This window comes from Argiope bruennichi, chromosome 11, assembly GCF_947563725.1.
Source record: "Argiope bruennichi chromosome 11, qqArgBrue1.1, whole genome shotgun sequence".
In the NCBI taxonomy this organism is placed as follows: Eukaryota; Metazoa; Arthropoda; class Arachnida; order Araneae; family Araneidae; genus Argiope; species Argiope bruennichi.
The window spans coordinates 94128978-94153724 of NC_079161.1; the positions used below are offsets into that span (position 1 = coordinate 94128978).

At 31.0% G+C, this 24747-nt stretch overlaps 1 protein-coding gene across 2 annotated transcripts in view; it reads left to right on the forward strand.

Moving 5' to 3' along the window:
• Positions 1-7238, forward strand: part of LOC129956437 (uncharacterized) — a 141933-nt gene extending 134695 nt beyond the window's left edge. For both annotated transcript variants that reach the window (XM_056068318.1, XM_056068317.1), the window contains exons 2-3: positions 1631-1716; positions 3314-7238. In XM_056068318.1, coding sequence (XP_055924293.1) covers positions 1631-1716; positions 3314-3686 — 459 coding nt within the window. In that variant the 3' untranslated portion in view covers positions 3687-7238. The remainder of the gene's footprint in view (positions 1-1630; positions 1717-3313) is intronic.
• The last annotated feature ends 17509 nt before the right edge of the window (positions 7239-24747 follow it).

A 24747-nucleotide genomic window follows, 5' to 3' on the forward strand; every position in this document is an offset into this window, starting at 1 on the left:
CTTATTTCTTCATGCAGTAACGATCAATAATTATTTTTACCTTATTTCTATTTAATTTTATTGTTTTTATTTATAATTGTTGACTTATTTCATGAATGACCAAACAAATAATGATATATTCGATATATAGATACAGAGCCTCAAACAACTGAGAGTACACCTCACTTTTACTCGATAAATACGACTTTCAATATAAATAACACATTACCGGGAAGTGCAAACATGTTTTTATTTTTACACATAAGAAATGGTTTCATTTAGAGTAAAAACAAAGAAAAATTAACGAAAAACTTTTTTAATTCAAATGTTTCAGGAACAATTTAAATAAACATACGCAGAATTTTCCCTCAAAAAATTGAGAATACACCAATGAAATTATGTAATATCTCGTATAGAAAGAAAGTGTCAGTATTTAATTGCTTGTTTTTTGGCTTTTATAATGGCCTCTAAACGTCGTGATACCGATTCGACCCATTTTTGGTGGTATCTGAAGATATTTTACCCCATTCTTCTTGCACCACTTGTTTTAAATGGGTTTTCTTTCTAATTTTGTGTTTTTGGACCACTGTTTCAAGTGTTGCCCACAGATATTCAATGGCATTGATGCCGGGGTACTGCGGTGATGTGCGTACTTGCTGTTTACACTGAAAAAGACACCACATTTGGACATTATTTTCAGTGTGTTCGGAGTCGTTGTCTTGCAGAAAAATTAAATTTCCATCTAAACTCAAATTTTTAGCACTTTCCTTTAGCTTGATGCAACCATATGTTTCATCCAACTTACTGCAGAAGTTTCTCAACTCATAGGCAGAAGTTAAGTGCTGAAACTGTGCGAAATGTAATTAGACAAGCTGGATATAAAAGTCGAATTGTTAGAGCTAAACCGTTCATTAGCTTGCAAATTGAGAAAAATCGTTTGAGATTGCAAAAACTCATCAGTTGAAGACCAATCACTTTTGGAAGAAAGTTATATTTAGTGATGAAAGAAAACTCAATATTTTTGGCAGTGACAGCTGTCGCACCGTATGGAGAAAAACTAATACTGCCTTGGATCCAAAAAATGTGTGTCCTTCTGTTAAACAAGGTGGTAAATCCATCACGATTCGGGGATATAGGACTTCATCCGGGGTAGGAAATTTAGTCCTTATAGATGACATTATGAATCATATGGTTTCCTTGGATATATTTCGCAGTAATCTAAAGTGTGTTGCATAATTTTGGCAGTTACGTGGACCAAAGGAAGAGACTTTTTGAAAGAACTTCAGTTTATTGAGGAGGCATAGTTTTTAGACAGACAGTGACAGAATTTTTCCCCCTTAGCAGTTTTATTATGAGATTCCGATAAGGATTTCCTCCTCTTATTTTATTCCTTGTATGTACACTATTTTAATTTGCAATAAAATGATTCAATTGAATTCATGTTTTTCAGTGGCATCAAATAAGGTGAGATGCTTTTCTAAAAAATACATTCCATAAATCCTTTAAAAACAAAAACAAAAAATCAATAATCTGGATGAATGAAACTGGCCGCCAAAGGCGGCTAGTTTTAAAAATTTGATGGTAATTAATATATTTTCAGCATACAAAATGCCGACCGCTTTTACTCACAAATATTTTTTTCTAATTTCAGCTACTTTCCCTCCTCATCACCTGCGTCTACTCCAGATCTCTAGGAACACACAGGAAACCTGGACACAAGAAACACCGATACCACACGTGAGTCTTTCTTTACTTTATTTTTGAAATCTGATGTTCCAGAAACTTAGAATATGTAGTAACGGAAAAATCCACTCGGTGGCTATACGTTCATACGTCCCAATCAGATAGAAACGTCTTATTCTACACAGAACATAGATGGTTAAACACAAACAAAGTGTACAAATAAATATGCTTCAGAAGCCAATATCAACAATTTAAAAAATCGCTATTAAACGCTCACAATAAAGCAGAACGCTCAGTGAAAACTCACAGAAGATCAACGCTTCAGAGAGGATTCACTCGATGACTTACTTGGGTTTCAACTCAACAATTCTCTCTCCACACAACTGACATTCATCTGTGTGCTTCCGCCTTTATAGCTCCTGCGACAGAACATAGAATGTTCTAGAATAAACACTGGAACTCAAGTCCTAAAAGAACCAGGATTCTCGAATGCTCGTTATCCTTAATTTTAGTTGCCAAAGTAGCCAAATTCGTTAAAAGGTCGCCAAAACTGTCATTAAGTTTGTTGCTAAAGCGGAGGTCACTGACTAATCATCCATTCAACAGTATTACTATATCTGCAAAACTATATTTTTTTTACTTCAAGACTTACTGAGCAGAGGAAGCAACATTACAGATTCGCAATAATATCAATAAACAGAATTCCTTTTGTTTAAGAATAATGGCGAATTGTGACAAAAGGGCAAGCAATAAAATTTGGTTTCAAAAATGAATAATTTTAATTAGTAAATCCAAATAAACCTGAAAATCCATGCAAATTCTTGTTTTTTGAAATAAAATGGTATTTGTGCGCGTGTGAATCCGTGCACTCATGATAGAATATGTCTGGTCTTTCACTATTATACAGCTTTGTCTCTGTCTCTATTGTCTTTGTATCTGTGTATAAATTCAAAACCACATGGTATACATGCCATGAGGGATAAGCATGTTCACTTTTATCACATGACTTTGACATCACATGAACTAGCTTCATTAACACTTAATGAATGCAGCTGTTCCTTAAGCATATCTCTTAAAATCATTGATTTTGAGTTCATCTTATTAAAAGGAGAAACACTATGACTATTTTAGGATGGACCTCGTTGCTTTCAAAGTCTACCAGATAACGCATGTCAACTTCAACCTTCTCCAACAAACTTCTACAACATGCCATCAGAAGGGCGATGGGTCAATGATATGAAATTTAATTTACACATGAGCCACATATACGATGGACTTTTAGTGGATTCGGGCTTTGAGTGTGAGGCCTAACCCGCCTGAAGCAGAAACTTTACCATTAAGCGATCAAGACCCCTCTCCGATTGCAGTAAAAGATAATATATAGATAGATAGATGTAGCATATTGTCAGTCTTAGTAAACGTGTTAGAGACAAAAGTATATTTGAGCCACGTTTTAAAGTTGAATATAGGGGGAACGAAAAAAATCATATTATGCCCCCAAGCACCATTTGCTCCGAAAGCCCCTGCCCTGTCCTGACACACTAATATTTGATTAGGCTCCAGAATTACCAGTTTATGAGGATTTATTTCTGATAATATAACTGAAATGCTAGTTTTCATTTAATTTCAATCTTAATCGTCAACTTTTCAGGGACCTCCCATGGGACCTGACTCCCCGGAAAAGGGACCACATCAACCATGTGGATGAGTGCTGCCCCTCAGTCACCGAGATCATCCAACCCCGGGGAGGCGTCTCCAAATCCGGTCGAATCCTCGAACTCTACCGGGACCCAAACTCCACCCAGAGCTTCTACCAAACCTCATGCCGCGAAGGGGTCAAGGGCCATCCCTGCCAGTATGTGGACAGGAGGTCCATGTGCGTCCAGCGCTACACCTACACCTATGCGCTGGTCAGGGAGTTCAACAGCAACGGACCTTGGAGGCTGGACTACATCAGGGTGAGGAGCGGATGTTCTTGCGAGGTCAAGACATTCTACGGCAGGAGGAAAAAGGACGTGGCCTGAGTACAGGACAGAGTGGACGAGATGAGAGGATAGTGGATGGAATCTAGTCAATCATCTTTGGGACCTATCTAAATCAATGTACTTAAGTTTTCATCTTGTTGGAATATAGTCAAGTCACTTTGTGAACGCTCAAAGCAAGTGTTGAAAAAATATAGTTGTTCTCAAAAAAAAAAAAAAAATCCATAATTATTTCTTTCAATTCGTCTGTTCCAATTGTGTGATCTATATTTCACCGCACGTAATTGTTGAAAGATATTTATGCATTAATTATATATACATGTGTTTCATTCGGCAACTCTAAAAAAAAATCAGTGCATTTATTTCCTTGATCGATATTTTTTTTCTGAAATAATTTGTAAAAAGATTAGCTTTATTTAGTTATTATTCTGTGGAACAATAACGCCATTTGGGCAATTTTAATCATAATTTTTTAGTTTATTATATTGAATCGATTACTTTTATTGAATTCCAGGAGATGATTGCAAAAACAAAAACAAAAATCACTGTTCAGTGTGTATCAATGTTTTCTATCGTGCGATTGGCAAAACGCATATCAGTATCTGCTTTTGGCCTAAATACTCAAAGAAATGGTTAAAAGAAATCAGTATTTTGTAAGTTGCTTTTCAGTGTCAATCTATTTTAGAAATTTTAACCTTAATTGTCTTGATATGATGTCGATCATTCGATATGATGTCTTGATATGATAGTCAATCGATATGATGTATGATCTAAAACATTAATTAGTTCATTTGATAATTATTAATTAGTTAAATTCATAATTTCACACAGATTCACAAAGTGATTGTCAAAAAAGAAATCAATGCAATCAGCATATCCATATTTCTCAGTTCCGAGATTTTAAAAAGGAAATTAATATTTATATTAAAATTAAATTTTCGAATGCTTTTACTGTAAAATGAAACCAATTTAATATTACTTTATTTTCTGAAATTTAAATTTGTTTCTTAGTTTACCATAATTTATTAACTTCACTTTCTCGATCAATGCAATGAACCACTGATTTAACATGGCTGTAAAAAAGAAATCATAACAGATGAGTGATTGTGTATTTGTGAAAACTGTAGAAGTGAATGTTTAATTGTTATTTTTCATTTAAAATTACTTGTTAAGCCAACCGTATATTTTATTCCCTTAGCCCAGCTGCGGTTGTCCCATTTCTTTACTGCTTTTAGTAAAAATTTAAAATCTAATTTAAAAAAATAGAAACAATACAATGTTAAACTCATCGGCCTAATGATGAATATTATACCAAATAATTAATATAATAATTAATATATGTAGATCCCTAACTTAGCCTTTAACATTTGATTGTTAAGAGAAGTTAACAATTTCTCACCAAATGCTTTTTTTTTCATATATGTAAGGCATAGTTTCCAACTCAGTTTGAACTAATTTGATTTACTTGAACCTTTGTAAGTCAGGAAAATCCTTATCCATTAGAAATTTGTATTTGAACTAAAGGTTACAAACTGAAATTAAATAATTGCCGCACATGTAGATGGACTTGTTCAAAACCAGTATTCCAAATTCATTATGGCTACTTATTGTGCAATTTTCAATTAGAAACGCATCGGCTGCACATTACATAGATTAAACTTCCCAGAACTTTCAGCCTTCAAATAAGGAAGAAAAATTCACGCATTCTTTCACGAAGCAATGACGGCGGTTTGAATTTTAGGGCAATAATAAAATTTATTGTTAAGAGAAGTTAACAATTTCTCACCAAATGCTTTTTTTTCATATATGTAAGGCATAGTTTCCAACTCATTTTGAACTAATTTGATTTACTTGAACCTTTGTAAGTCAGGAAAATCCTTATCCATTAGAAATTTGTATTTGAACTAAAGGTTACAAACTGAAATTAAATAATTGCCGCACATGTAGATGGACTTGTTCAAAACCAGTATTCCAAATTCATTATGGCTACTTATTGTGCAATTTTCAATTAGAAACGCATCGGCTGCACATTACATAGATTAAACTTCCCAGAACTTTCAGCCTTCAAATAAGGAAGAAAAATTCACGCATTCTTTCACGAAGCAATGACGGCGGTTTGAATTTTAGGGCAATAATAAAATTTATTGTTAAGAGAAGTTAACAATTTCTCACCAAATGCTTTTTTTTCATATATGTAAGGCATAGTTTCCAACTCATTTTGAACTAATTTGATTTACTTGAACCTTTGTAAGTCAGGAAAATCCTTATCCATTAGAAATTTGTATTTGAACTAAAGGTTACAAACTGAAATTAAATAATTGCCGCACATGTAGATGGACTTGTTCAAAACCAGTATTCCAAATTCATTATGGCTACTTATTGTGCAATTTTCAATTAGAAACGAATCAGCTGCATATTACATAAATTAAACTTCGCAGAACTTTCAGCCTTCAAATAAGGAAGAAAAATTCACGCATTCTTTCACGAAGCAATGACGGCGGTTTGAATTTTAGGGCAATAATAAAATTTATTGTTGAAAATTAGGCAAAAATGTATATTAAAAAAACGTGTAAAACATTCAGGGAAAGGTTGTACGGCCCTCTCCTAAGTATATATATATATAATATTTAACTTCAAATTGCAAAAAAAATAAAATTTTTACTTTAGCATTTTTGAAACTTTTGGCTGAAAAACGCCAAAATGTCACTTAATTTGCAATTGAATAAAATTCTAACTACAATTTTTAAAAAAAATCACCCCGAAGTGAACGATCATTAAATTGGCGCCAGTAAAAAAATATTTTTTAAATTCCAAAATGGCGAAAAAATTAAGTTTTTATTTTAGCATTTTTGAAACTTTTGGCTGAAAAACATTAAGATGTCACTTTATTTGTAAATGAATATAGCTCTAATTACAACTTCAAAAAAAAATCACTTCCACGTGTACATTCTCTTCCTCCAAAGTATATATGTGCCAAATTTGGTATATCTAGGCCAATCTATTTGGCCCATAGGACACCAAATTCATTTATTATTAATAGGGTTAGTAAATTTAACTTAGTTGATTGATTTTTTTTTATCAAAAACAGATTTATTCATTTTCAATCGCCCTTTTTATTGTGATAATTATAAAAGCAGTAATGATAACCTTTCATAATTTCGAAGCACCTTAAAAAAAAGTGAAGTGACAACGATTTATTGGTCTTCAATACATTTCGAACGATGTCACCAATATTTCAACACAAAGTACATTATGTTGCCACTTGAAAGTAAATAAATGGTAATTAAAATACTCGAATAATATAAATACACTAACTTTTAATTGTTTCTGAGGCATAATATGTTGAGACTTCCAAATTAATCCAATGGCAATGACGTTTTCAAATTCTGTTTTATTATATCTAACCATTTCTTGTATTAAAGTTCCTTTTCTAAGCCTAATTTGCGTTATTTATTAGAGTCATCGCATGTTTCATCATTATAAGTGTTACATTTTCTAACTTAACATTCCAATATAAATTTCACCTTAGTATAATCAATGTATTATCGATATCATTATTGTTATTGTTATCTCATTTGTAGATATAGTGAAACTTGGCGAATTAACATGGTTTTAATCCTTTTTTTTTTTTTTTGATGATGATTCAACATTTTCTTTGGTGTCTTGACACTTCGGTCTGTAATATTAAAATATTGTTAAGACTTCGAATTTATTTTGGTTAATTCTAATCCAAAATTAGAAATTATTAAGCATTAATTTTTTTCTGATTTTTGTTCTTAGTAATTATATGAAAATAATTTTTAAAACTCTTGATTATTCGAGGGATTTAGTGCTATACAATAAAAAAAATATCCTATTTTTTAAAAAAAACTTTGTTTATGTTTGATGTGAATCATAAAGTTTATTTATAAGTTTTTTAGTGTAATTATCATATTTAAAGTATTACATATCGCTTATTTAATAAATAAATTAATTATTTTTGATAAACAGTCACTTTTACTGAATAAATATATTTTAAAAATTATTATAAGAATTTTCATTTTAATTGTGATTTTTTTTATTTGGTAAAATTAAGAATAAATCTTTGCAATGATTTTTAGCTTAAAAATTTACATTCAATTTTGCTATATAACTTTTTCGACTTAGTTTTTCTGATTTCGAATTTTTATTATTTTATTACCTTAAAAATAGCCAAGTTTTTTAGCACTTTTTTTTCCTTTAATTTTTCATTCACAAATATGTGTAAATGTTCCATAACAATTCATATGCACTTTTCTTTTACATCGTAACATTTGTAGAAATCATGTTTCGAGTTAAACACATCTCAAGTATTTCATTTGCACTTCTTTAATTTATTTCATGATAAGCATTTGGTAACAAAAATTTTTGACATTTTTTTTTTTTTGTGTGTGCATTTTGTGAATAAATTGAGTATTACTTCTTTGTGAAGAAAAGATGATATTTCAAAATGTTATTACTAATCTGTGTACTTAGTAAATGTATTTATTATATATATGTAATAAATTAAATGCATTGTTGTATTGTTCAATTTGTTTTTTATTCAATTGAAAAACCAACTCATACACATATATAAAGTGTTAAGTGCTGTTTTTACTCTGTCTATATTTTCATACTCAACAAAGGAAGACAAGTTGAAACAGTCATCAAAGGTCATAAACACATACAAAATAATAAAAAAAAAAAAAAACACTTACAAATTTTATGGGAAAAAAAAACACCCAAATGTGATAAACATCCATGATCTGGTAGTTTTGAAATTGAGTCAGTGTGAATAGTCTCTCCGAAACTTTCTTGCATACTCTATAATAAAGGTGTTAAACCCCACCGCATCCCACATAAAATTATGCAGTTCGAGCAAGACCGTTAATGCCACTAGTGCTCAGATATTTATTTTCAGAGTTCCAAATACAAGAGGTGTGCTAGTCATAGTATAGTAAAGACCTATACTATGGATAATTGTGTAACTGCTCGACATTGGCGAACAATAGTTACCAGATAAAGATCTTTGGAGTCAACCTAGGACTTTTACTTTGACTATGAATCACGGGAATGCGGTTAATACATAAAAACCAAAAAAAAATTGAATATCTATTTTGGGTGCCTTTCTTACGACCAACCGCGACCAAAATTGTAATCAAAAGATCATATGTTGAAGGCCGGAATAGCCTGGTTGGATTCATATCTCTTGGGTTGCGAGTCCTAACCACACCGACCGAAGACTCCCCGTATATGTAGTGGCTGGCGCACGTATAAATCTGTCGTGGCCACAAGTCCTCCAAGATGAGACAATACCACTGGGAGTACTGGTTCAGAAATGATGATTATCTGATTCAGGTCTAAATTACGATCTGTGGATGAGTGAATGAAATACATGAATGAATTCCGCCCCGTAAAAAGGCTATGATGCATGAGTAGCTAAGGCGTACTCCTGGCGCTAGATGGCGCTGCTGAAACAAGAGACGCTAAAAACTTGGCTTAAAATCACTGACTTAGTCAGCTGGCTTGTCTATGGCAAGTGCCATAAGAAACAACAACAACAGATCACATATAAAATTATATTTAATTTGGTCATTACATTCGCTGCACGCGAATGTATATACAGACAAAAGATTTATTCTTCGAAAGATTTGATTCAAAATTTCTTAAAAATCTACACTTTAGAGGTTAAACCTGTATACCAAATTTTATCTTTCAAATTCTTAAGCCTTAGTTATTGTGTTCGTTTATACTTGGGCAGTAGGACAAACATACATCCTTTGATTATATTTCGTCTAAAATTTGGTGTAACGTTCATAAACCAAATTTCATTCGTTTCGCTTAAAACGTTTTTGCCCCATCTGTTCATAGACAGAAAGCCAAACAAATATCATTCTAAAACTGTGTTTATTGGACTCATTCGGAGATTCTTTAAATTTTCAAGTTGAAATTTTTTGACGATTAGAATACCTTCTCTTGACATATTTCATAAACGAAAAAGTAAACAACAGTTTTATAAAATTAAGAAATCTAACTTTTTATGCGATTCCGTGTTCCGCATATTTCAATTAGGTAAAAATTTACAGCTATCATAGCGAATGTAATTCTAAAAGTTTAACTGTTATAGGATAAAAATTGATAGATATGTATATTTCGTCGGAAAATGTGAGCCGACTCAGTTTAGGTATAACTGCGAATATGTGGCTGCGACAATATTCTAATTTTCATAATCAGGATTTGTATGGTATGTGTTTGTATGGTATGTTCCTCTGATCGTTTGTAGTTCTCTTCAATTTATATCATTCTTCTTGAGTATTCCCTCATTTTCAAGTTGTTCATTAGCTGTTTAATTTGATACCAATGAATTATTAATTATTCAGCTTACATAATGTAATCTCACATCGAAACTCTCATAAACTGAATCAGTTCAATACGAATCGACTGCTGATAGCAACCTTTAATTTGATTGGCATCTTCTTGAGATATAAAAAAAATTACAAAAGAGGGTATGTCCTTTCCAAATTCATTACTCATTCCAATCATGCTGCAAATGTCTCAGCATGCTTCAGCAAGAAGTACTTTCAAATGCTTTGAAAAATATAAATCATTAAACTGAATGAAACTGAACCATTACTGAACTAAACGACTCTGAACCATTGCTGAACTGAACGTTCAATTCCTAATTTTTAATACGATACTAAACATTTGCAAAAATGTAACAGCATTTTATTTTTAGTTAAATATCAATGTAAATAGAAATTACAAAAGCCGCAAAAAAATTTATTACAGAAATAATGATTAGTCGGTTGCAGTGATCAAAACTTCCCATATCTATAGGGTTTCCCATAATTAACACAATATTTGAATGTGCCACCTTTCGTGCATTAAAGTATTGGCAATCTTATTAAAAAAACATTTGACAGCAGAGAGTTTAGAGTTATTAAAAATGGAGCGTTGCAAAACGAGCAAAAAACGTGTTAAGCAAGATTTGAATTAAATAAAAAATGCCGTTTTCCCCCTTTAAATTGTTATATTTTTATTGAATCTCAAAGTACACAGGATAGTGTTATATATGCAATAATACATAGGACAAATGGTTTCCACGGCCTTGTTGGAACATACACTCTTTTGTCGAAATTTCCCATGACCATTTTCCAGAAAATTGTCTGAATTTCGTTGATGTAATGTTGAATTTCCTCTTCCGATGCGCACGTGCTTTTGTGCTTCTAGGCATAGACATTTTATTTCAAATAATCACATAAAAAGAAATGCAGTGGTGTTACATCACAAGAGTGTATGGCCAATTCTCAACTTTTCGAACTGTGGCCTCCAGACTTTCGTTATTTTTGTAATATTGTAGAGCAATGAAAAACCGTTGTTCTATCGGGTAACGCTTCATTTTTACTAATCCTAAACTATCAGCTGTCAACTGTTTTTTTTTTTTTTTTTTTTTGTAGGGTTGCGAATACTTTACTGCACGAATAGTGGCAAATTCAAATATGGTGCTAATTTTGGGACACCCTTTAAATACAAAGAAAATCGCTGGTTCTTGTAACTAACAATTCGCTTGCAGTGATCAAAATCGATGATCGGACAGGGAAGTCTAAAGCTGACATTTGCTAGACTTTAAGATCATTAAAATAGCGGGTTGGAACTCTTGATTAATATTATTCGTATGAAAGTCAATCCAATGAATACTTGATAACTGATAACTCAAAACGGGCTGGACCCATCTCACCAAAATTCCTCGCTCTCTCTCTCTAGTAAACGGTGCTATTCCAGAGAGCGTCTTGAATAGAACTGGCGTTTAACAGTTTTGAAACATTCATCTTTGGCGAGAATTTAGCATTTTTACTGAATCTACAGTGTCATTCTTGGCGAGTTATTTGGTGATTTATCCCTGGCATGCGGTTAACAAAGATCCAGAAATCGAATTTAGGTTTTAGAGTGTTTTTACCACTGACTGAAAAAAATTGATAAAACTACACTTGCATTAAAAAAAAAAAAATCTCATACCAAATTTGATATTTTTAAATCATTGCATTTTTGAATAATAAGGTTTACATGTTTCTGAAAGTACAGACCGACAGACAATCAATCCCTTGATAGATTTGACTCAAAATTTGTAAGATGTTTACGCTCTAGATATTAAATATGTGTACTGAATTTTATTCACTTTGCTCTCTTTGTTTTGTAGTTACTTTGTTTACTTAGATAAGAACAGCCAAACAGACAAACTTCCTTTGGGGGCATTTTGCTCAAAATTTTCTAGAGATCTACAAGTTTGATGTAAAAACCATATACTAAATGACACCCATCTAACTAAAAATGTTTTAAAGTTATCTTTGTCACAGACGGACGGACATTTTCTAAAAATATGATTTCCAAACTCAGGAGGACTGAAACATGGAGATTCGTCAAAATATCGAGTTCAAATTGTTTTGACAACTACAATACTTTATCTATACTGTATATGCGGAAAAATAAAAATACGTTAATTTCGATACCGTTTTAATGAAAAGAAATTAAATACGTGTGATTTTTTTTTATTCTGCACATTGTGTTGATTTTTCTAATTGAAACGAATAATCATGTTCTTTTTTTTTTTTAATTGTTTTTTTTTTTCGTTTTTTATTGGATTTTTCTTTTCGGAATACTTGAATTTCTATAAAATAGCTGTATTTTTAAGACATTTCGTATTTTTCATCATTTGGATGTATTTATTCTTTTCATCATTGGATGTTGACATACAAGCGGCGTCTACTGTTTAATGAAATGATATTTGAGGGAAAAAATTGTTACGTCGTGAACCAGGGAGAGAATAACATCAAATTTTGACATAATCGTGTCTGAATCTGAATCTGATCCTTGATTTATGAAACCAATTATACGTGGCATTCAAAATACACGAATTTTGGCAAATTTTGAGTGCTTTTGATCTCAAAGCCAAGCATTTAAATCTTCAGGTCAATGACCCCAACATCTGATCTCATTTTTATCACATTCAAATTCTTTTCTTGCATTCGAAGTAAAAAGGTAAAGGAAAGCCATGTGTGACCTTTTCTTTCGAAAGCGTGTTCTATTTCAGAATTCTCGGAAGATTAAAAGACAGAGAAATGTTACTTTTATAAAGGGAAACATTCTGTTCGCCGCGCTCTGTTATTAAACTGGTGACAGGTCCGTCAAACTGAGGAGAGCCATGTTTAGTTTCTGGAACTATTATGTCGGCGGGGGTCAAGTGCTTAAATTTTGGGGGACGCCCATAAATAGGGAGGGAAAAAAGGGGTGGAAGGGCTTCACTCAAAAGGGGTGCAGAACAGGGACGGTTGACATTCATTTGTGTAACTATGTCCTAGTTTTGAGGTCAGAAATTTCTGTCAAAATCTTTAGATATAAAAGTCCGTCTGTACTCTAAAATAAAGGTGATGAACTATTTGAATTCAAAAATGTTTCCCGGCAGAAAAAAAAAAAATCATCATCATCATATAGCAATTTCATGTTACTTTATTAATTTCATTCTCCTTTTTAATTGTAATTTTAATGAAATAAAAGCTATGAATTATGAAAAACCTTTTTAAAATCTATGATATAAAGCAGAAAATACATGAATTGTATGTTTATTTACTACAAAAACTTCTTTGAAAGGGTTAACAGTAGCATTCAACGATGAATAGATGTCAATGGTTCATTTTTAACTCAACAGATTAATTTCCATCTTTCAAAATTAATTATTTTTTGAGATATTTATTTAAATAAAAATTAAACCATTTTAGGCGCTTTAACTCTATTTTTTGACAATAAATTGTAAAATAGTTATTTCATAAAAATTCAAAATGATAATCAACTAAACGAGAAAATATCTTCCCAGTGACGTTATCTTAATTAGAATGTTGAATTTTTACAAATTTTCAAATCTTATAACTTTAAACGAGTAATTCTTGCATATATAAATATAATATATATAAATTTATTTATTTCGTGTATCTCGGAAACGACTCTAACGATCAATTTTATATTTAGATAAGGTTTTGCTTTTTAAGTTTATCTATACTGGTGTCTGTGCTGAAAACACTCGATTTTACACACACTTTTTTATGAATAATATTGACATGTGACCATATATGATCTTATAAATGTATCAGAGATGGCATAGGGGTTAGGACTACGGACTCCCTTGCATTTTCTCATGTTCGATCTCGCGTTTGCTGTTCAATTAAAATACCATTTTAACTTCAAATGAGCTATGGGATATAATTTTATTTATGATTTTATAAAAAAGAAATAAATAAGAACCTGCCGACCGAAGATCTATCTCCCAGGTACTAATTCTTATCAGTATTTAATTCAAAGTTACTGAATCTGTTCTCTACTGAAGGCGGGAAAAAAAATAACAGTGTTTGCTGTTTTTCCAGTTAGGCTCAAAGGAGTGAGGTATTTTATCATGATAATAAAATTTACGACGTGGAGAAATTTCTGTTGCTGTAAAACGATGAGCAGTAAAAAATGGAAAGTCCAGAATGTGTAAATAATTTAAGTTCATTTTAGAAATTCAATCTTTTGAATACGTTTCCCACACCAAATATTATATAAAAAAACATGATTTTGTGCTAATTAATTTTAAAAGTCAGATTTGTGATTTAAAAACTCTGTTGCCATGCCATAATTTGAAATTCTGTATGAAAAATTTAACTTTTTCGCATACGTAGTATAGAAAAAGTATAGCAATAGACAAAAAATTCGAACACGAGATTTTGACGAATCTCCACGATTCAGACCTCCCTCAGTTTCAATAACTCAAATATATTAAATTTAGTATGGGATTTTGTGACTACAAATGTAGTTTTGTGTCAAATTTTTGTTTGAATCAGTGGGTAAAAACGCGTTTAAATCGCAAATTCTATTTTCGGATGCTATTACCCGGATGCTAAGGATTAATCGCCAAAAAACTCGCCAAGGACGACACAATAGACTCAATAAAAATGCTAAATTCATGCCAAAGGTTAATATTTTGTAACTATTGTACTGAAATGCTATGCAAGGCATTCTCTGGGAAAATATCTTTATTAGAGATTAGGCGAGAAAGTTTGAAAAAGACCACTCCCACTGTTTTTTTTTTTTTTTTTTTTTCCTTATTTTTCTTTGATTTTGCATAAGTATTCCAGCATTCTTCCATTATTATTGTTTTCGACGAATTTCCTGTTAATGTTTAGTCTTCGTTCTCTAACTTCCTGTTTTCCCCAAACATGCTCTATTGAGTTTAAATCTATCAACTGATGTAGTGTTTTCAGAATTTGTAGACAATAATAGAAGCACCATAAGCAAACGTCGAAAGCATTCTGCTTATATCGTTATATTGACTTTAAAATAACTGTTTCGAATATGTAATATTATATAAAAGTTTCAAGATTTCCGCTTAATAATCTTAAATTGTATTTTAAAATAATCTTTCTGTAATAATCTTAAATTGTATTTTAAAATATTTAACTAAAGAAAATGATTCATCATTACATAAATAGATACCAATTTTATTTTTATTCTGATGAGTCCCCCCCCCCCCTCTACACACACACACAAGAACACCTTGTTTACGGTTCCAGCTAAGTCCTTTGGATTAAGTTCCTTGATTTTCCTTCTGCCTACATTTGTACACTCATCAGAACCGAAAATGTAAAATTTGCTTACATCTGCCAATAAGATTTGATTCCAATACGCTTTTTATAATTATTTATCACGAAAGAAAAATCCATGCTTTCTATTTTTGGATTAACAATAACTGAACGTTCATGTAATCCAGCAAATCTGACCATTCGTCGAATAATTTAATTTGAAACTGATGTTTAAATAATTTTAATAAACACTATAAAAATCTTAAACCTTCAAACATGGACTTTTTACAAATGTTGTATCTATAAATATCATATTACATTGAGTTAATTTTGATGGACGACATTTTTTTAATGTATTTTCGAATTAATTTTCTTATTTAAAGTGTAACTGCAAGGTGTAAGTGTAACTGCAAGGAAGAATGGGGTAAATTTTCTGATTTAGCGATATTCCACATTGATTTACCACTAATAAGATTTTTAAAAAAAAAATCAACTTCCGAAAGTTGTTTGTTGGCTCCATATGCCTACGAGCCATTTTAAAATAATAAACAGAACATAGAGACGAAAGCAGGCAAAAAATTAATGGCAAACGATTTTTAATATGTCACCAAAATGCAAAAATAAAAAAAAATATATGCCAGCCGATAATTTTAGTAATGAATTTATCGAGAAAATTTTCGATGAACGAATACTTTTGTCAAGCTCTTTATTTCTGCCTTCTTTCATTTTCATTTTTATTTTTTAAAAAATAAAATAAAATCGATTTTTTTCAACCTAAGCAATATAAAAAAAATTACGTTGACCTGATATGTAAAAATACTGGACTTCATATTCGACTACAGTTACAGGCTAACAACGCTTTTTTATCACATTTTAAAAGTGCGGGAATACTTTTGGAAGCCACAGTATTTTATATTAAAAATATTAGGTATAAGAGCATTTTCATAGCATGCAGCTGCTGGTACAACTAGCATGCAAAGCTAGCACACAACTGCTGTTGGATAAAATTCGAAAAAAATATGTTCAGTGATTTTCGAGATCATTCCATTTTGATTCTAAATAAAACCTACATTTTTTTTTTTATTTACACATTGAATCATTTAAAAAAAAAAAAAATAAATAAAATTTATCTCAAAAAATTATCGTCAGTCGCTTTCTTTATGTTTACATTGTTGTGACATTTTAAATATCACTTATCTTACAACTTTGCTTATACAGGGTTTTGCCGAATTCGACGGACAAATACAGAAATAAAGAATCCCCATACAACATGGGTCCCAAACGACGTTTAATAGGTGAAAATTACAAAAATACAAAGACGGAAAACTGTTGGAAACTAAAAATTAATAAAAAAAATTAAAAATTGTGTTTCAACTATGAATTTTTTTAAAGTGAAAACACATTCTTAAAGTTTCTTTTCTTTTTTTTTTTTTTTCATGTAGGTAACATGTTTATTTGATGATCTGGAGAGTGGTAAATTATTGAAAACGAAAAAGTAGTTTAGGACCCATATTTGCAAAAATATTTAAACTTGAAGGAAAGTACAAGCTTGAATATGTAAGGAATTTTAGATTCTATAATTTGATATAAGCGTGTAGCCTGAGAATTGGGGAGTTTTAAAGATATTCAATTAAAACTAAAATCGGAACTAGAAAACACCGCTGCATAATCAGTACCGATGTTCGCAGAGAGCGTTGTCAAATTCGAAAGACAAATTCAGAGCAAGGACAATAGGCATTAAGTAGATAAAAATTACGAGAAAAAATAGGGTTTCAGTTAACGTTATTCAGTGAAAATCGCAAAAGCAGACGTCGAAAAGACAATGAGTCTGGCGAAGAGAATAGCCCTGTGAATGTGAGGATTAGGAACAAGATAAGAAGAGAAGAAGCCTTCTCGTATGTAAATTTTTCATGCGTTCCAGAAAAATAAAAGCAGAGAGCAAGTATTCATTAATGAGCATTGCAGAATTGATGGTCGTTAAACTTCATTCGCAAGCAACAAGTCAGATTTGCAAATTTTTGCAATTTTCCAAATATGGGTCCTAAACTACTTTTTCATTTTCAGTAATTTACCACTCTCCGGATCATCAAATGGACATGTTACCTACATGAAAAAAAAAAAAAAAAAAAAAAAAAACTTTAAGAATGTGTTTTCACTTTAAAAAAATTCCTAGTTGAAACACAATTTGTTATTTTTTTTAATTAATTTTTACAGTTTCCAATAGTTTCCCGACTTTCTGTATTTTTGAGATTTTCAGCTACTAAACGTCGTTTGGGACACCAAGTAGTATGGTGATTCTTTATCCTCTTGATACCTACTATCACCCCTCTGAATTTGTCGGTCGAATTCGGCAACACCCTGTATATTTCGAAACGAAAATTCTGTTCATTTAAGAATAATTCGTAAACTTAAGGAACGATGTTCGAAGATTAATTATTCTCACTATAAAACTGATAAAAGTTATTCCAAAATGTTACTTAATTAGTAAATATAATCCGTTTTACTGTGAAATTATCGTTTGGCAAAGCTAATTCGACGTAATTAGAAATTTATTTTAAGAAAAATTGCGAAGAATCCACGGCGAAAAAAAAAAAATTCACAGGAAAATACGTGTAAAAAGGCTATGCATATATCAGAATCCCTTTTTTCATCAAAATTTCAAAAACGAATATTTTTTTTATCAATATTCATTGAATCTTTATACGAATAATTTTAAGTAACAGATTTTGACAAACTGGAGAGTTAAAAAAAAAAAAGCTTAATTGCATATCACTTTCTAAAATGTTGGTTTCAATATATCGCATATAAATTTAGAGAGAGTGGTTTTCATAAAACTTTCTAGCAGACTCTATAATAAATGTATTATACTAGAGAACGCCTTGCAAATCTCTGGCATACAATAGTTACAGAATATTAATCTTTAGCGTGAAGTGAGCATTTTTATTGAATCTATCGTGTTTTGGCGGTTTGGTATCATCTTTGGAGAGTTTTTTTTGGCATGGACTGTGGCATGCGGTTAATAACATCCGGAAATCGAATCTGTGTTTTAGATACATTTTTCCCATTCGATTGTAACAAAAATTTGTTAGTAGTCATAATTTAGTCACTTAGTTAATTAGTAGTCACTCTTGTAGTCATAAAATCTCATATCAGACTTAATATATTTAAATCATTGCGCTTTTGAGCTGTCCCGTTTATATGTTTCTGAAAATACATACCGACAGACAGTCAACCGCTCATTGGATGTTAAATGTGTAACCGAATTTTATCCATGTTAACTTGTATTCGAAAAGCCGGACGGACAGACTTCCTCTGAACGGAGTTTGCTCAAAATTTGAGTGGAAATCTACAAATTTGGTGTAAAAAATGTACATCCATTTTCATCCGTTTAACTCAAAGCGCTTTTAAGTTGTCTTTGTCACGAACAGGCAAATAAACAAACAGACATTTTTCATTTTCGAAATGTGTTTTGAATAATCACTGTTACATGTTTCTAAGGATACAAACAGGCAGACAATCAACCCGTTCTTGTGTTTGGTTCAAAATCTACTGAACAGAGAGAAGTACCTACACTATAGAATAGTGTATCGACATTATAGAATAACAATACCGAATTTTATCTATCTAGCTCTACGTTTTGTAATTATCCTTTTAATTTATATTCTAATAGCCGGACGGACACATTTCTTCTGAAAGGATTTTGCTTAAAATTTTGTCTATCACAAAGTTTTTTCGAGTTATGTTACAAACAGAGAGACATTTTACAATAATGTTTTTCTCGAATTCATTGAGGTCTAAAACGCTGGGATTTATCAAAATCTCGAATTCTAATTCTTTTTTTTTAATGATTACTACGCTTTTTCTACACTACGTACAAATGCCCTAAAATGCAAAAGTAATTTAAAAAATGATAAAACTTTTGTTAATAGTAGTCTAAAAACATCAAACATTGTTTTGGATTGGATTTAAAGAAAAGCACACACTTTTTTGAAAGAATTATAACAGAATATAGAACTCGCAAATGGTAATTAGGAATGGCTTTGAAGTATTATTCTAATAATACTCCAGATTAATTTAAATAATACTTGGTTTTAATTCACACAAGTTCGATTGCACGACCTTCATAATTAAACGCAAGCTTAAAATTAAATAATTTTTCAAAATATCACAGCAAATTTGCCAGCGCTCGGAGTCTCCTAAAGTTGTGGGGCATTAGGCGGTTGTCGATTTTGCATATTTAATAATCTGGCCCTTGCTAAGATCAGTTAACGTATAAACTTATCTTCAGTCACAGGCAGATCAAGCTTACCGTCGCGAAATCAATAATATATAAGTCAGTGTCTTACTGGAATAGCATCATCTTTAAATAAAAGAAAGTTCAGCATTTTCGGTCTCAACATGAATAAAATGGCGCAGAGGCATACCATTGATGACTTTCTTGTGTAAAGTTACACGCCACCATCAGGAATAGTTAATTAAATTTTTGATGATGACAAAACGAATCATTGCTTTTATTTAAATATTGTAAAAAAGGGGTTTAAAATTACTAGGCCAAAATTTAGGAATCGGATTTTTTTTCTCAAAGTTTCATTTAATCATCGGATTTAAACCCAAATGACAAAATAAATAAAATAAAGAGATAAAAATAGAATGAAATTAGAAAATACGACATTAAAAAAAAAGTGGAATAAAGACGGCGCTGGCCCAATAAAAGAGGAAAATAACCTAACAAGAAAAATGTAGGTGCACTCAAGGACAGATGTTTGAAAGCTTTTGTAGGCACTTAAGAATATGCAATTAGGTACCAAAATTACGAATTGCAGCGTTTTAATAGATTGACAATTTTTGTAAGGCACATTGTCGGTTATGTTTTGACAGTTACTTTCCGAAAAGAAAAAAAAAAAAAAAAAAAAAGGCTTTGCTTTTTTTAAAAAATTATTTTCTATAGTTTATATGGAATAACTATACCTCGTGAAATCCTGTTGAGAATCATATAGAAATGAATAACTTATGCAATGATACATTTTTTTACTTTCTCGTATATGCAGCATAAGAGAAAATATAGTAATCGTCAAAATGTTCAAACTCGAGATTCTGACAAATCTCCACGTTTTAGACTTCCCCAAGTTAAAGAAACATATTTTTAAAAAATGCCCGTCTGTCTATTTGTGCCAAAGATAATTCAAAAACACTTTGAACTAGACGGTTGAAATTTGATACACGCTCTTTAGACCAAATGAACAAATTTCCGTCAAATTTTGAGTGCAATCAGTTCGGAGGAAGTCTGTCCGTCCGGTTGTTCAATATTGCAAAACGAAGAGATCTAGATAGATAAGATTCGGCACACAAATTTAACATCTAACACTTATCAAATTTTGAGCCACGTCCAACAAGGGATTGACCATCCGTCGGTCTGTACTTTCAGAAACATGTAAACGCGATAACTCAAAAATGCTGTGACAAAATATATCAAATGAGATATGGGATTTTGGGTCAAATTTTTGTTTCAATCGGTTAGGGAAAACGCGTCTAAAACACAAATTTGGTTTTCGGATACTATTAACGGCATGGCAGGGATTAATCGCCAAAAAACTCGCTAAGGATGACACGATAGAGTACGTAAAAATGCTAAATTCAAACCAAAAGTTCATATTTCGGAACTTTTGTATGCCAATGCCATCCATGTAAGGCGTTTTCTCGATGACAAGTTTATTAGACAACATGCAAGAAAGTTTTGAGGAGACCAATAACGCTTGTATCAAATGTATGTGTGGAAAACGAGTAAATAATATATTAAGGAAAAAACCTCTATGTCAAGGTGCAGTGAAAAAAAAATTTGAACAGACAAATTATGAACTGAACGAATGAAGGTTTCAATATTTACAGAAAAAAATAACTCGGTACCAAACATGTTTCAACAGGTGTGGCAATCTAATAGGAGTACCAGAGAAACGAGGTCTAACATATTTGTAAAACTGCATAAATAATACTATATTTAAGTTCATTGACATTTCAGCTGTATCAGTACGTTTTTAAAATATCTCTCAACGTGGTAGTTGTACGTTGTTTTTACCGACATTTTTTTTGATAAAGAAAGAGAAAGTTGAAAGAGAGAGGGGGGGAGGGGTAAATCATAGAACTAGATTTTAATATAGATTGATGATTTTTTTTTTTAATTTATAGCAACGGCAAAACAATTATGGCGACGATTCTTTTAAAAAAAAAGGATGTGTTTTACAGAAAAAAACAAAAATCTTGCAGAAATAAAAATCTCAAATTTGACACTTTCTATTGAAAAAAGTGTAGCAGAGTTAAGAATCTCCAGTCCTTAGCTATGATAATATGTTGAGATTGATTAGTCTGTCTTTATATTATCTTTCAAAATTTAATATTTATTTTAAAGAAGTGACACAGACACGGAAACAGAAGGAGTGGTGTCACCCAAATGCTTTCTCGCATAAAACTGTGGATTTTGGTCATGAATGATTTGCGTGGCATTGGTGAACGGCAGTTATGAAATATAGATCTTTAGCATGAATGCAACATTTTTACTGAATTTACTGCAAGAATATTATATATTCTGAATGCCCTTTTGTGGGTCGATCGACATTAAAATTTGATATAAAACTACAGTTGTAATCGCAAGATAAGACACTGAAATTAAGTCATTACGTTTATGAGCTTACATATGTCCGAAAGTACAATACGCCAACAGTTTGACGGATTTGGTTCAAAATTGGATAATATCCATATTTTAATCGCTAACCCAGCGTACCAAATATTATTTGCCTAGCTTTTGCTTTTTGTGGTTATCGAATTCGTTTATAATTGAACAGTCCGACATACTTTGAAAGAATTTCTTCCAAAATTTGATAGAAATCGACACATTTGATCATAATTCTGTATGGCAAATTTCAGTTGTCTAGCTTATTGCATTTTTGAGTTATCACGTTCACAGAATTATAATGTCAAAAATGTGTTTTTCGGGTTTGTTGAAATCTGAACCCTCTGGAGATTCGTCAATTTCTCGAGTTCGATTTTTTGGGTGATTACAATACTTTCTCTATACTTCATACAAGAGAAATTAAAAGGTGTAACAGATATATGTAAGAGTAACAATATTTATCTTGTATCTTCTTTACTTTCGGCCGTTTTGGATTTTAAAAGAATTCAGAGAGGATACAAATACTTTGTTGAAAGAATCATACATATCAAATTCTGCATTGGAGAATGAATTGAAATGAAACACAACTCATATTCGCCTTGAACAGTTGGTCGCAGAAGGCGGATAGAAATAGTTACGAATAAGAATAAATTATATAAAACCACTATTAATTCATCAGGACTTGAAGCTTAAATAAATGTGAAGAGTAGGTTACTATCGTGATATTATTATTTATTTATAGCTATTATAAGTTATAAATCGCATCTCTTAACATGTTGACTGATCAGAGCAATAAATAAAAGTTAGTTTCAGTTTAAATAAAAAAAATATTTGTATTCTTTTGAATAAAAATAATTTTGTAAGAACCGCTTTAATAAAGTGTATCAATGCCAAAGCAACGTCTGCATGTTACAATTTATAGCACTGCGTTTAAAACAAGTATTTTTATATATTAAAATAGGACAGTATTTATAGAAATATAAACAAAAATTCTGTATGAAGGACAAGAAAGAAGAGCAACAAAAATAAACACTAACCGATAACCAAAATGAAATCGAAAACGCAAATTGTGAATATCGATTTATTGCGAGTCGCTAGGCAAAAGCTGAAGTAAAACGGAATTTCTTTTTTCTATTATGAGAGTACGCTTAAGTGTGAAAATGCGAGCAGGGAATAAAACTATGGATTTAATCTGAATGAATCCTCTTTGCTTTTATTTCTGAAGATGAATATTTACCGATAAAACAATGGATAGTCAACCATCTTCTGATAACCGCAATTATTTTTCCATTATGGTATCATTCAGTTAGGGAACAGAAAACAGTTTATTCCAAAATGAAACGCTTAAAACAAGTATTTTTATATATTAGAATATGACAGTATGTATGGAAATATTAACAAAAATTCTGTATGAAAGTAAAAAAAAAAAACCACTAAAGGATAACCAAAACGAAATCGAAAACGCAAATTAATTGTCAATGTCGATTTATTGTATCGCGATTTATCGTGCACTATTACGATTTCGATAGATCGATATTTTTCAAAAACTGACATTTAAAAAAATATATATTTATTTATTTATATATCGAAAATCGCCACAGCCCTAGTTGTGGGTGAATTAAAAAACACACAAACACATAAGACAAACTATTTTTTGGATAAAAAATTTAATACGTTGGTTTATGTAAACAGCAAGAAAATGAAATCTATTTACACTGTAACAATGATTTTTGAATAAGCAGGTATTCACACATTAAAATGAGATATGGATGAAAAACGGAAATATGGCAGTCGTTTACAAAACTCTATAAATAAAGCACTTCGGTCACACAGACTGAAAAAGAAAAACCCTTATTTGCTATAAGTTAAACAAATCACATATCGTCTAAAAATAACAAGCACCACAACACGCCCTACACCAAAACACTTTTTCGGGAGATATTTTGTAGCACATTTTGTAAAAGGTTTGGTACACATAAAACAGCTTACAAAACATTTGCAAAATGGAATAGTCTTGGACAAGAGGACTTTAAATAATTACAAGTAGTTTGTAGAACATGCATCAGGGAAAATTTGCTGCAAAGTCTTGATAGCTTAGATGAATAAAAAGTTATTCCAATGAAGATATTTTAAGTAACTGACAGTAACTTCCAAAGACAATTAATAAATTAAGTCAAAAATAATTAAGCACGATTATGAAAAATAATTGGGCATTTTGAACATTAACCCTTATGTTCATTTTGTATAGTATACCATAAATACAACTTTATAAAAATATACTACCACTATAAAATAATTTTTAACTTAGTTTTATTAAACGATTTTTATTACACGATTTTTTTTATTTGTTTTTTGATGTTTTTTATAGCGTAAAAAAGCTACCTATATACATTTTTTGTTGTTGTTGTTGCTTTTCTTCAAAAAAGCAATCTTGCCACGATAAGGGTTAAAATTATATTTGTTAGATTAAGATCTCATTTTGTAACAACAATTATCATCAAGATTTTAACAATGTGGAATTGAGATTAGATTATAATAATGGCATCTTACTGTCCTAACTTCCTAAACAAAAGAGACACTTCATACACTCAAAATATATTTTATAAGCACTGTAACAAATAATTCCATTAAAAGTAATAGCAGATACAGATGACTTTGTGTTTGATTGCTATAAAAAAAATCTTTACCAGAGAAAAAAAATCATTGTTTTGTTCAAAAATCATCCATATATTTTCCACAATATGAATTTTTTAACTAACTTATTATAAATAAATAAAAATCTTTACCATCATTCACTTGACTACCTTACTGGTATGTAAATAATACATCTTATGAA